The sequence below is a fragment of the Pristiophorus japonicus genome, chromosome 16, assembly GCF_044704955.1.
Source record: "Pristiophorus japonicus isolate sPriJap1 chromosome 16, sPriJap1.hap1, whole genome shotgun sequence".
Lineage (NCBI taxonomy): Eukaryota > Metazoa > Chordata > Chondrichthyes > Pristiophoridae > Pristiophorus > Pristiophorus japonicus.
This window is the reverse complement of record NC_091992.1, coordinates 79,332,151-79,347,115: the sequence shown is the minus strand read 5'-3', so window position 1 is coordinate 79,347,115 and position 14,965 is coordinate 79,332,151. Positions and strand designations below refer to the sequence as shown.

At 44.4% G+C, this 14,965-nt stretch overlaps 1 protein-coding gene across 1 annotated transcript in view; it reads left to right on the top strand.

Moving 5' to 3' along the window:
• Positions 1-14,965, top strand: part of LOC139227086 (transient receptor potential cation channel subfamily V member 6-like) — a 67,791-nt gene that overhangs the window by 39,873 nt on the left and 12,953 nt on the right. Inside the window, exons 9-11 of the mRNA XM_070858164.1 lie at positions 1,066-1,152; positions 4,038-4,114; positions 9,228-9,393. Of these exons, the coding sequence (XP_070714265.1) occupies positions 1,066-1,152; positions 4,038-4,114; positions 9,228-9,393 (330 nt within the window). The remainder of the gene's footprint in view (positions 1-1,065; positions 1,153-4,037; positions 4,115-9,227; positions 9,394-14,965) is intronic.

Here is a 14,965-nt window from a genome sequence, read left to right as displayed (position 1 = left end):
AGCTTTACTCTGCTCTACTTTGACCTAAGAGTATTTAATGGACTGTGTGGGTGGAAAAAGAAAGTCTTGCATTTATATAGCGACTTTCATGACCACTGGAAGTCTCAAAGCGCTTTACAGCCAATGAAGTATTTTTGGAGTGTAGTCACTGTTGTAATGTGAGAAAGGGGGTGGGTGGGTGGGACTGGGGTCGGGGGGACTATACTGCACTGTTTACTGGCTATTTCACTAGTTTTAACAGGAACCATTAAATGATAAAATTAAAAGTTGTGATATGTTGCGACCAATAGTGGACTCATGTACCTCATTTATTTAGAGTATTTTCAGGCACTGACATGGGGGGGGGGTATTGAGAAATCCACTACAATGAGCAAAGTGAATGGAATGGTAAAGCATTGTTGTCATGTTTGTATTTTTAATGTATCCACTTGTGAGTATGCTCACAGGTTTGTAGAGCTGTTGAGTTAGGAGTGGCTTATCCAGTCACGTGATGGTTCACAAGACTCAATAAAACCCCAGCCAGCTGAGTTCGGGGGGATCCACGATGAGGCAGGTGGTTGTGAGCCTGATGGATGAACTGCTAATGTGTCGTGTGATTGTTAAACCTTTTGCTAATAGACCAACTAGTTCTTAATAGCAATGTGTTGCTATAAATTCTTAAGCAAAGAACACATAAGGCAAATACATTACAGTATTAAATCACTCTTTGCGCTATTTAAAAAAAGTTGTTAGCCTGTTTAGCACAGAGAGTGTGATTTCAGCAGGAATTATACATAGTTTCGTCAAGCAAACATTTGTAAAGAAATTTCTTGTTTTTTTTTCAAAGCTGCTTAAGATATCGCTAAAAGTACCAAAGAGAGAAACTCTTCGCAGTGTGGCCTCACATAAAGACGATAATCTCCCCCGCCTCCATGTTTTGTACAGGAACTAATTGCCTCTCAGTGAAATAGTGCAACGGGTGTTTTTTCTGTATTAAAATCCTTACACTGACATTCACTTCCATTCATCCTTTGAACCATCACAGCGCAATGGGTGTAATTTTCTCTCTCTGCCTCTTGATTCCAGCTGTCCTACGTATCAAACGAAGATTACATCCGCTTGGTGGGGGAGATCATTTCCGTCTTTGGAGCCATTGCCATCCTTATGATAGAAGTAAGGAAGAATATTTTTTTTGCTGAGAGAGGAATGAAAACTATCACTGTGCTTAACAAATATCCCAGACAAACTACCATGAAATCCACATGTCAAGTTTCTGTTTGTCCAATGTGTTCTCATGGGGTTGCACCAAATTGTGTCACCCTTTGGGGACCCCAAGTGTGTGCAAGGATTCCTGTAACCAGCTAAAACCGTGGTGGACAGACACTGGTAAGCTCCCAACCTACCCAATGTGTGAGGAGGTCACAAAAAACCCTTAAAAAGGACATGGACAGGCTAAGTGAGTGGGCAAAAATTTGGCAGATGGAATATAATGTTGGAAAGTGTGAGGTCATGCACTTTGGCAGAAAAAAATCAAAGAGTAAGTTATTATTTAAATGAAGAAAATTTGCAAAGTGCTGCAGTACAGCAGGATCTGGGGGTCCTAGTGCATGAAACACAAAAGGGTAGTATGCAGGTACAGCAAGTGATCAGGAAGGCCAATGGAATCCTGGCCTTTATTGCAAAGGGGATGGAGTATAAAAGCAGGGAAGTCTTGCTACAGCTATACAGGGTATTGGTGAGGCCACACCTAGAATACTGCTCACAGTTTTGGTTTCCATATTTAAGGAAGGATATACTTGCTTTGGAGGCAGTTCAGAGAAGGTTCACTAGGGGTTGCTGTGTGCAAATTGGCTAGGGGTTGATTACAGAGATGAGGGGGGTTGACTTATGCAGAAAGGTTGAGGAGGTTGGACCTCTACTCATTGGAATTCAGAAGAATGAGAGGTGATCTTATCGAAACGTATAAGATTATGAGGGGGCTTGACAAAGTGGATTCAGAGAGGAAGTTTCCACTGATAGGGGAGACTAGAACTAGGGGGCATAATCTTAGGATAAGGGGCCGTCCATTTAAAACTGAGATGAGGAGGAATTTCTTCTCTCAGAGGGTTGTAAATCTGTTGAATTCGCTGCCTCAGAGAGCTATGGAAGCCGGGTCAGTGAATATATTTAAGACACAGATAGACAGTTTCTTAACCGATAAGGGAATAAGGAGTTATGGGAAGCTGGCAGGGAAGTGGACCTGAGTCCATGATCAGATCAGCCATGATCATATTAAATGGCAGGCAGGCTCGAGGGGCCATATGGCCTACTCCTGCTCCTATTTCTTATGTTCTTATTAGGAATTGGCTTGGAAAGCAAGGAACGCGCAAAGTGCTTCTGCTGACAATACTAGAAATGAGTATTAGCGATGAGTGTTCAACGCCTTCACTGGACTTTCTATTGTCCACTATCTTAACAAAGAAGTTAACCCCTTTAAAATAAACAGGGTTACACTTGTGTTAAATGGTGGACAGAGGAAGGTCATATTCAGATATGAATATTGCCAACAGTAACTGAGAACAGATAGAACAGGGTGTTATATACATGACTGATAGGATAGGGTTAGCTGTCCTGTAGCTGACAGTTAATCATCGGTGGAGGCATCTCAGCCTTAGACAGAACCTTTATTAGCCATTCCAACCATGCGTAACATGGGCTTCAAGCCACGCCCCAGTGAAGGAACCCTTGACAGTGGAAAATGAGAGTCCTGTGCATCAGTCGCCCACTCTCCAATCTGCCCGCAGAGGTGCGGAAGGCTGATTAAAGCAGAATATTTGTTTGTGTATGAAGAATGGAGATAGTGAGGGTTGGGGAGGGGGGTGAGACCGATTTTCACTTTTGCCGGATCCAGGGAATTGCCAGGAAGGGTTCAGCCGCCTGTTATGCACCTTGCCCAACTTTCCAAAGGAAAACCAGGCGGGCTGTATAACGTGTGGCCCGAAAAAATAAAATAAAGATCTTGCATTGATATCGAGCCTTTCATGATCTTAGGACATCCCAATGCACTTTACAACCAATTAAGTACTTTTTTTGACGTATGGTCACTGTTGCAATTTAGGAAAAGCAACAGCCAATTTGCACACAGCAAGGTCCCACAAATAGCAATGGGATAATGGGCAGATCACCTGTTTTAGTGATGATCCAAAACTCGGCAGCCCGTGTCCTAACTTGCACCATGTCCCGCTTACCCATCACCCCTGTGCTCGTTGACCTACATTGGCTTCCGGTTAAGCCACGCCTCGATTTCAAAATTCTCATCCTTGTTTTCAAATCCCTCCATGACCTCACCCCTCCCTATCTCTGTAATCTCCTCCAGCTCCACAACCCCCCGAGATGTTTGTGCTCCTCTAATTCTGCCCTCTTGAGCATCTCTGATTATAATCGCTCACCATCAGTGGCCGTGCCTTCTGTTGCCAAGGCCCCAAGCTCTGGAACTCCCTTCCTAAACCTCTCCGTATCTCTACCTCTCTTTCCTCCCTCAAGACGCTCCTTAAAACCTACCTCTTTGACCAAGCTATTGGTCACCTGCGCTAATTTTTACTTATGCGGCTCAGTGTCAAATTTTTATCGCATAACACTCCTCTGAAGCGCCTTGGGATGTTTTACTATGTTAAAGGCACTATATAAATACAAGTTGTTGATGTTGGTTGAGGAATAATTATTGGCCAGGACACCGGGGATAACTCCCCTGCTCATCTTCAAAATAGTACCACGGGATGGTTAACATCCACCTGAGAGAGCAGACAGGGGCGTTGGTTTAACGTCGCATCCAAAAGTCAGCACCGCCAACAGTGCAGCGATTCCTCAATACTGCGCTGGAGTGCCTGCCTTAATTATGGGGTCAGGTCTATGGAGTGAGAGATGAACCCATGACCTTCTGACTCGGAGGCGAGCCACTGATCTACGGCTGACCCTACCCATCCACTATTGCCAGCGTTCCAACATTGCTGAAAGTGAAAATCGGCCCCTCGATTTCAAGAAATATTTGTGCGTTGCTTATTTTATTTTTCTCTTCCTAGAGTGCTGACATCCTACGATATGGAACGGCCGGATATTTTGGGAAAACCGTCCTTGGTGGCCCATTCCATGTTATAATGTGAGCAGACTGACAATACATTTTTAAAATCCAGTTAAAGATGATGTTAATGTGCTAAATTGTAGTTATTTACACCTCCAGTATTCTCTCATTGTTCATTGTGCCCTCTAACCCCCCAATAGATGGTCACCAGTTGTCCCTCAGCTGGCCATTCTACCTATTTAACCGGGGGCAGACGAGGAGCATTTTTTGCGCAGCGAGTTGTTATGATCTGGAATGCTCTGCCTGAAAGGGCGGTGGACGCAGATTCAATAATAACTTTCAAAAGGGAATTGGGTAAATATTTGAAAAATGTGTAGGGCTATGAGGAAAGAGAGGGGGGTGTGACTGATTGGATAGCTCTTTCAAAGAGACGGCACAGGCATGATGGGCCGAATGGCCTCCTTCTGTGCTATAAGATTCTATGAATTGTCCTCTGATTCTTGCTTTCCGTGTCTCCCCCTCTCATTGCCCCACCATTGGTGGAAGAGCCTGCAGCACCTCAGCCCCACGTTCTATAGAATTCCCTCTCTAAACCTTCCTGCCTCTTATCCCCTCCCTGTCTTTAAAAGCTTTCTCAGAAGCTTCCGTTCTGACCAGGGTTTTGGTTATTCTGAGCACCCCAACTATGGCTGGACCTCCGACCCGTTTTCCATTATGCTCTCTGCACAGCATGGGACATTTTTCTTTATATAAATGCTGTTGTTTGGGGGCTCCGTATCTGAGCTTGACCTGCCCTCACTCAACATCTGCACTGGAATTGGAACTCTACCCACGGACAATGAGGCAGATTATGGTATCTGTACTGCTGCCCTGGCTAAGGTCAACTAACTCAGCCCAGACCAGGGAATCAAGCCTGGGGCCTTCTGGGCCTATATGATCCGGTTTAGAAAACATAGAAACATAGAAATTTACAGCGCAGAAGGAGGCCATTTCGACCCATCGTGTCCACGCCGGCCGAGAAAGAGCCACGCGGCCCTCGGTCAGCAGCCCTGAAGGTTACCCTATAAACCAATGAACAATGGCGGACAGGTAAAGAGCATCAGGCCCATCCAGTCCGCCCCACACAACTGCGATACCCCATGTATCGCAACATTTTACACTCCACCCCCACCCGTAGCCATGCGATCTCCTGGGAGAGGCAAAAAAAAGATAAAAACCCAGGCCAATTGAGGGAAAAAAATCTGGGAAAATTTCTCTCCCACCCATCCAGGCAATCGAAACTAGTCCAGGAGATCACTTTGGCCATATTAGATTCCCTGAAGTACTTACCATCATATCTGTGCCAGCCAACAAGAGGTTATCCAGTCTAATCCTACTTACCAGCTCTACGCCTGTAACTCTATAGGTTACGGCACTTCAAGTGCCCATCCAAGCACCTTTTAAATGTGGTAAGGGTTTCTGCATCCACCACCTTTCCAGGCAGTGAGTTCCAGACCTCTTCAAGCTTCCCCTCAAAACCCCTCTGAACCTTCCATCAACCACCTTAAACCTTTGCCCCCTCATAATTGACCCTTCCACCAAGGGAAACAGGCCCTTGTTATCCACTATATCCAGGCCCCTCAATTTTATACACCTCAATGAAGTCTCCTCTCAGCCTCCTCTGTTCCAAGGAGAACAAACCCAGCCTATCCAATCTGTCCTCATAGCTAAGATTCTCCATTCCAGGCAGCGTCCTAGTAAATCTCCTCTGCACCCTCTGCAGTGCAATCACGTCCTTCCTATAATACAGCGACCAGAACTGCATGCAGTATTCCAACTGTGGCCTAACCAGTGTATTATACAATTTAAGCATAACCTCCCTACTCTTGTATTCTATGCCTTGGCCAATAAAGGCAATCATTCCGTATGACTTCTTAACCACCTTATCCACCTGGCCTGCTACTTTCAGGGTTCTGGACAAGCACTCCAAGGTCCTTTTGTTCATCTGCACTTCTAAGTGGCCTACTGTTTTAATGTGTATGTATATCCTTTCCTTATTAGCCCTCCCCAAGTGCATTACCTCACACTTCCCCGAATTAAATTCCATTTGCCACTGTTCTGTCCACCTGACCAGTAGATTGATATCCTCCTGCAGTCCATGACTTTCCTCTTCAGTATCAACCACACAGCCAATTATACTGTCACCTGCAAAGTTTGAGTGCATTTATTCACTGCACCTTCAAGGCAGCATCCGAAATGTTAACTTTTTGAATAGTCAACAATAGTTAACCTACTGATTCTTTTTCTGCTCTTTTCAATTTTCAAACTTTGCTGCACAAACTTATGTTTTGTGTTGGTTGTTAGTCTCTCCAAAACATTGCAAGACTCTCCCCACGTCATTTCCATTTTGTCTTCCCGTTCTCACTCAACTTCTGTCTCTCACTGCTCCTCTTTCTGTCTGTTGTTTATCTGTTTTGGACTATTTTTCTTTCTCTCATTTGTTGTTAATTATGGTAAATACTCTCTATTTAATTTTAGTAAACTTTCCGTCTCTTCTCCCTCTGTGTCTTCTCTCTGCTATCTCTCCTGCTCTCTGTCCTCCTTGCGTTTTCCTCTTCTTTATCTCTCTTTCTCCCGTTTTCTGTCTCTATCTGTTACTGCCTCTCTCTTTCTCCTCTTTCTCTCCCTCTGTCTTTTTCCTCCTCTCTTTTTGTGTGTTCCTCGCTCCTTTGTTTTCTCTTTGTCCATCTCATTATCTCTCCCTTTTTCATTATCTCCCTTTCTGTCTTTCACTTTTTTCTTTCAATGTAACTGTCTGCCTCTCCTTCCTTCTCCCTCATTTTCCACTCTCCTCATTTTCTTCCTTCCTCTATCTTACCCACCTCTTTCTTTCCACCATCACTGTCTCTTTCTTTCACTCCCATTTCTCTCTCTCCATGTTCCTTCTCTCAATCAGGCCACACCTGGAGTACTGCAGTTTTGGTTTCCATATTTAAGGAAGGATATACTTGCATTGGAGGCTGTTCAGAGAAGATTCACTAGGTTGATTCCGGAGATGAGGGGGTTGATATATGAGGATAGGTTGTGTAGGTTGGGCCTATACACATTGGAGTTCAGAAGAATGAGAGGTGATCTTAGTGAAATTTATAAGATAATGAGGGGTCTCGACAAGGTAGATGCAGACAGGATATTTCCACTCAATGGAAACTAAAACTAGGGGACATAGTCTCAGAATAAGGGTCTGCCCATTTAAAACTGAGATGAGGAGAAATTTCTTCTCTCAGAGGGTTGTAAATCTGTGGAATTCTCTGCACCAGAGAGCTGTGGAGGCTGGATCATTGAATATATTTAAGGTGGAGATAGACAGATTTTTGAGCAATAAAGGAGTAAAGGGTTATGGGGAGCGGGCAGGGAAGTGGAGCTGAGTCCATGATCAGATCAGCCATGATCTTATTGAATGGCGGAGCAGGCTCGAGGGGCCAAATGGCCTACTCCTGCTCCTATTTCTTATGTTCTTAATCAATTTTTTTCTTATGAACATAGGAACAGGACAGTCCCTTGAGCCCTGCCATTCAATTAGACTATGGCTGATCTGCATCTTAACTCCATCTTAACGTAACCCTTAATACCCTTGTCTAAGAAAAATGTATCTATCTCAGTTTTGAAATTTCCAATTGACCCCCGGCCTCAACAGCTTTTTGGGGGGGAAAGAGTTCCAGATTCCCACTATCCTTTGTGTGAAGAAGTGTTTCCTGACATCTCCCCTGAAAGGCCTCGTTCTAATTTTAAGGCTATGGCCCCTTGTTCTGGACTCTCCCACTAAATCGCTAACTACCCGATCAACTTTAATCTTAAAAACCTCAATTAGGTCACCCCTTAATCTTTTATACTCGAGAGATTCCAAGCCTAGTCTGTGCAACCTGTCCTCATAATTTAACCCTTTTAGGCCCGGTATCGTTCTGGTGAATCTGTGCTGCGGCCCCCTCCAAGGCCATTATGTCCTTCCTGAGGTGCAGTACCCCACAACTGAATGCAGTATCCCACATGGGATCTAACCAGAGCTTTATATAACTGTAATATAACTTCCATCTCTTTCAATTCCAGCCCCATTAAGATAAAGGCCAACGTTACATTCGCCTTTTTAATTATTTTCTGTACATGTCCATTAGCTGTTAGTGATTTCAGTACGGACTCCTAAATCTCTCTGCTCCTTCGCAGTTCCTAGCTTCACACCATTCAGAAAATACTCTGATCCATCTTTCTTAGGTCTAAAATGCTCCAATTAAATATTGGGAAGACCGAAGCCATTGTCTTTGGTCCCTGCCACAAACTCCGTTCCATAGCCACTGACTCCATCCCTCTCCCTAGCATCTGTCTGAGTCTGAACCAGAATGTTCTCAACCTTGATGTCATATTTGAACCTGAAATGAGTTGCGGCCACATATCCATAGCATAACTAAGATCGCCGATTTCCACCTCCGTAACATCGCCCGTCTCCGCCCCTGCCTCAGCTCATCTGCTGCTGAAACCCTCATCCATGCCTTTGATACCTCTAGACTTGACTACCCTAATGCACACCTGGCTGGCCTTCCACATTCTACCCTACGAAAACTTGAAGTCATCCAAAACTCGGCAGCCCGTGTCCTAACTCGCACCAAGTCCCACTTACCCATCACCCCTGTGCTCGCTGACCTACATTGGCTCCCGGTTAAGCAACCCCTCGATTTCAATATTCTCATCCTTATTTTCAAATCCCTCCATGGCCTCGCCCCTATCTCTTTAATCTCCTCCAGCCTCACAACCCCCTGACATGTTTGAGTTCCTCAAATTCTGCCCTCTTGAGCATTCCTGATTATAATCGCTCAGCTATTGGTGGCCGTGCCTTCAGCTCTGGAACTCCCTCCCTAAACCTCTCCGCCTCTTAACCTCTCTTTCCTCCTTTTAAGCCGCTCCTTAAAACCTACCTGTTTGACCAAACTTTTGGTCATCTGCCGTAATTTCTCCTTATGTGGCTCGGTGTCAAATTTATTTGTTTTGTCTTAAAACACTGCTGTGAAGCGCTTTGGGATGTTTTACTACGTTAAAGGCGCTATATAAATATAAGTTGTTGTTGTTGTAAAGTAGATGACCTCGCACTTTTCCGCATTGACCAACATCTGCCGCAGTTTAGCCCACTCACTTAACGCCTGTCCTCCTCCCTTTCTCTCGACAGTATCTGCTATGCGTTCCTGGTGCTGTTGATTCTCATTCTGCGGCTGACGAGTGCAGGTGCCGAGGGGTTCTTCATGGCCCTCGCCATCACCCTGGCCTGGTGTAATTCCATATACTTTGCTCGGGGATTCCAGATACTTGGGCCATTTGCCATCCTCCTCCAGAAGGTAAATAAACCGCATATACACACGGGACATACAGTCCATAGTTCGAGACTGAAATGTTCTTTTAATACTGAGCAGGGAACACATTAAAACAAGTAGGAACAGGGAGCGCCAAAACTGCACAACAAGTGAGCTTTCTTTACAAAGCCAATGAACTCATTTAATATTGATACGTTTGGCAACAGGATGGATGGAGGAGAGATTCCCTCCAATATGCTGTCTGATTTTACTGGAAGTAGGAATCAGTGATTATTAGAAACATAGAAATTTACAGTGTGGAAGGAGGCTATTTTGGTCCATCGTGTCTTCCCGTTGTGCTAACAATGTCACTAACACATAGCGGGTAGAGGAACTATCTCCGCAAATCACTTGTTTATCCCAAATCTGTCTCTCCCCACCCCACCCAACCCCTTCAGTTTCCCCATTCTGCACCTCAATGCCAACCAGTCAATTCCCAAGTCGCCGCACGGCACTCTGAATCAGCCACTGGAAAGGGATCCTCCAAGGGACAACTTTCACATTTTCGTTCCATCACCTGTGCCCTCTGATCTCTGGTTGGGGACCATTCCTTGAGTAACACCAGTGAAATTGAGAACCTGAGCGCGAGACACAGAGTTTGGATGCCCACCAATGCCATGACGCCACGCATTGGCACGGAAATGAAATGGGGTTGGGTCGCCCGATACTAATATTTAACTCTCTCCCTGCACCCCCCCCCCCCCCACTCCACGATCATCTCCTGCCCATTGGGGGTGGGCAGGGAGTGGGGGCATGCACATTGCGTGCCGAGGACCAGCATTTGCGATCTGTCAAAATTGAACTCAACCCCGGGAGAAGAACATTCGCGCACAGAAATTTGGGCTATATGCCCAATCCTGCCCAGCGAATGTCCTTCAAACTCTTATGCCTGGTAAAAGCAGGTGTATAGCCTACTTTTACCAGCGTAAGAGTTTTAAATGCTAGAAAAATTCAAATTTATCATTAATTTTTATGTTAAAAACCCTGTCCATTAAGATAAGTTTACTTTTACTCCTACTAAAACATATTAACTTAAAGAAAACATTTTTTTTGACTAAAACATTTAATTAAATTCAATTTCAATTAACTTTATATATGTGAGGTGTTTTTATTGTTTATTGTTTTGTGTTTCTGTGTTTTTTAGGGTATTATCATTGATAGTAATGGGAGCTCGTACACACGGAACTCCCATTATTATCAATGAGAATACTCCATGTTCATCGGTGGTTGCATTTACATTCCTGGAATATGTGAGCCCATACGCTGGGCTTTGAAAGAAGACCTCGGACCGCAAGTATACATTCCTCCGGAACTGTATTTTATAGATTCTTGAACACTCTTGAACACTCTTAGTTCAACTTAACTCTATTTATTTGGGAGATCTCAGACAGCCATGTGGAGCTTAAGATGACGTTCCTTCACAGACCCTCTCTCTCAATACAGCTCCCTATACTTCCTTGCTAGAGGGCGCTATACATTATTTCATTACACCTTTCCTTTCATGACAAAAATGAATTAAAGTTAGCTTTAATATAAATGGGTAGTTAACTTCTTATGAATACATGTGTTAAACAACTACAAGTTTAACAAACAACAACAAAACTCTTGTCATGTTAATTCTTTATCCAATGTCCATGATTTCTTATTTCTGTACGTAGTCCTTCAGGTATTTTGATATTGTACGGATTCTGTTGCTTTGTCTCAAACTGGTAGTTTCAGTGGTGTTCTGTGCACTGATTGCTTTAGTCCCTTTATCAGTGCTCTGAGGGGAAATATCAGGCAACATATCCATGTTTTCATGTGTTGGCGTTGAAGTGCTGTTTCGCGAGTTCGTTAGCTGTGTTGGATTGTGTGTGGGTGTCTCTGAGATCTCTGGAATTTCGATTAATGTCTCAGCGCTCTTTCTCAGATGTTTCCTATTTCTGCGATACTCACGGCCATCTTCTGTAATGACCTGATATGAACGAATGCCGACTTGTTTCTGAACCTGAGCTTTTTGCCACTCTTTGCTTTCTTGCGTTTGTTTGAGTCTCACTGTTTCTCCTTCCTGCAGTGTAGGAACATAAGAACATAAGAAATAGGAACAGGAGACGGCCATACGGTCCCTCCAGCCTGCTCTGCCATTTAATACGATCATGGCTGATCCAATCATGGAATCAGGTCCACTTCCCTGCCCGTTCTCCATAACCCCTTATTCCCTTATCGTTTAAGAAACTGCCTATTTCTGTCTTAAATTTATTCAATGTCCCAGCTTTCACAGCTCTCTGAGGCAGCGAATTCCACAGATCCACAACCCTCTGAGAGAAGAAATTTCTCCTCATCTCAGCTTTAAATGGGCGGCCCCTTATTCTAAGATCATGCCCTCTAGTTCTAGTCTCCCCTATCAGTGGAAACATCCTCTCAGCATTCACCTTGTCAAGACCCTCATAATCTTATACGTTTCGATAGATCATCTCTCATTCTTCTGAATTCCAATGAGTAGAGGCCCAACCTACTCAACCTTTCCTCATAAGTCAACCCCCTCATCCCCGGAATCAACCGAGTGAACCTTCTCTGAACTGCCTCCAAAGCAAGTATATCCTTTCTTAAATATGGAAACCAAAACTGCATGCAGTATTTCAGGTGTGGCCTCACCAATACCCTGTACAACTATAGCAAGACTTCCCTGCTTTTATACTCCATCTCCTTTGCAATAAAGGCCAAGATTCCATTGACCTTCCTGATCACTTGCTGTACCTGCATATTAATCTTTTGTGTTTCATGCACAAGTACCCCCAGGTCCCGCTTGACTGCAGCATTTTGCAATCTTTCTCCATTTAAATAATAACTTGCTCTTTGATTTTTTTCTGCCAAAGTGCATGACCTCACACTTTCCAACATTATACTCCATCTGCCAAATTTTTGCCCACTCACTTAGCCTGTCTATGTCCTTTTGCAGATTTTGTGTGACCTCCTCACACATTGCTTTTCCTCCCATCTTTGTATCATCGGCAAACTTGGCTACGTTACACTCAGTCCCTTCCTCGAAGTCGTTAATATAAATTGTAAATAGTTGGGGTCCCAGCACTGCTGTAGCACCTCTGTTGTAGTAGTGTGCTTGTTTGGCATGGTTCCTTTCTTTGTTGATGATGACACCGTGTATGATTTTTTGTTTGAGTAGTTCATTTGCGATTGGGATGTTTGTCTTTGTGCGGCGACTGAGTAAGCGTTGTGCTGGCAAACTATCAAGGCCTTCAGTTGGTGTGTTTTGCCAGATGAGAAGGTTCATGTGGAAGTCATCACAGTTTTTCCTTCTTCTTGATTAAACACTTTGCGAGCATAACCGTTGCTTGTGGATATTCTGGTGAGCTTGTTGCGTGATTGAATCCATATTCTGTGGCAAAGTTTGTGAACTGCTGTGAGTTGAACGGAGATCCATTGTTGGATTGAACCTTGTCTGGAATACTGTGGTTAGAGAAGTGTTTCTTGAGGTGTTTGATAATGACAGTGGCATCTTTCTTTCCATGCAGATTGTCTATCTCGAAATAGTCTAAGTAGTAGTCCACTGTGCATAAGTAGTCTTTGCCATCGAGTGCGAATATGTCACAACCAATCTTTTCCCATGGTCTCTGAGGGAGGTCGTGACTTTTCAATCAGTCTTTTGGTTGGCTCGATTGATAGGTGTTATATGTTTCACACTTTGAAACATAGTCTTTTATGTCACTCTTTGCTTTCTCGCGTTTGTTTGAGTCTCACTGTTTCTCCTTCCTGCAGTGTAGGAAGTGCTGTAGTTCCTCTGTTGTAGTAGTGTGCTTATTTGGCACGGTTCCTTTCTTTGTTGATGATGACATCATGTATGATTCTTGGTTTGACACCAGGTACTTTTGCAAAGGTTTTTTTGGTTGAAGGCATCCGCCCGTAGGAAGCCTCCAACCACAATTTTTGCCCCATTAATTTGATATTATTGAGTCACTATGCATAGTTAAACCGTTTTAGCACAGCAGTAGTGATCCATAATGCACTGACAACATTGTGTGACTGAGCATGTCATCCTGTATGTCTTAATGAACCTGACATTCCTCACTGGACCACGGTACACCTTAAAGAATCCCTGGCACGATGTCTTGATGGGGAATGTCTGCGTTGGCATAAAGCGTCAGTCCGGGAAGCGTAATTTCTTCCCTCTGTTGGTTCTGTGCTCATCGAATGACATTGTCAGTGAGTGAGTGGGTGAAGCTGAGATTTCGGGAATCCCTCTGGACTTGTCCTGAAGGGTATTTCTCACATTGTATTGTGTAAAACTGAAGTATCTGATCTACTGTTTGGAATTTCCTTCAAGCAAAAGCTGGATTTGTTTCTGGCTGTGGTGGAGATCACCTCTTACAGAAGCTAGGTACTGCAGGGAATTTAATGGCCAGAGTGATCTCCTGGACTAGTTTCGATTGCCTAGATGGGTTGGAGAAGAATTTCCCAGATGTTTTTTCCCAATTGGCCTGGGTTTTTATCTTTTTTTTGCCTCTCCCAGAAGATCCCATGGTTTGGGGTGGGGTGGAGTGTGTATGTTGTGATACACAAGGTATCGCAGTTGTGTGGGACAGGCTCGGTGACCAGATGGTCTTTACCTGTCCGTCATTTTTCGTAATAACTTGCTAAGCAAAGTCTTTAGAAGAGTCATAAATACCCCGGGTCAGAATCTTAGAACGTGAAATTCCACTGGGTTCGTTTCACCAGCAGGGGAGGGGACAGAGGGACTCCACCATGGAACGCGATGCTGACTCTTCCCAAAATGACAGGGATGGGTTCTTCTACATGCTCGGGAATGGGGGTGCGCACCTGTAAGGGCGCCTGTTTCAATCCAGCATCCAGCAGAATTGAAGTTGTGCCATATTGCCGGCAAGGTTTCAACTGAGACCGTTAAACGGCTTTGTGGGTGGAATTCCTGGGATAGTCCCCCTACCCCCTCTCCCCAGTGGAATTATGGCTGGCCAGTATGAACAGGGCAGAATTCCATTGGATACCGTCTCCCCCCCCCCCCCCCCCCCCCCACCCCCCACCATCTCCCCCACCACCCAAGGGAGATCAGCCCTCTCGCCACCCTTGGCTTCCATATTTTAAGACTTTTAGTGCTTCAACTCACGGGTCAGGATATATTTCTTTCAGAAAATAACATTCTGGGATGCAGTACATGAAGAATTTGAGACATGACATATATGGTAAGTGTAGTATGCTTGGGAGGAACAGGTGACACTGGACCTATGGTTCCTAAAGTTCTCCATCACTGGGGCTTTCCTCATGTCCAAATAGACTAACTGATGGAGATTGATTGCCAAGATTAGGCAACAACTCCATTGTTGTATCGTGTGACAATCAGGATGGTAGAAGGTGGACTAGATGGACCTTGTTCTTTGTTCGACCAACAGTTCGTATATTCTTCTGTCAGCGTGTTAGCATTTCACCAGAACAATCAACTTTTTCACTGGTTATGCTGGGAGCCTTCAATTCCAATCAGATGAGTTGGAGGGCAGGGCTGGAGGCTGTCAGGACCAATCAGATCAGTTCTCGGATGGGGCAGGAGGTG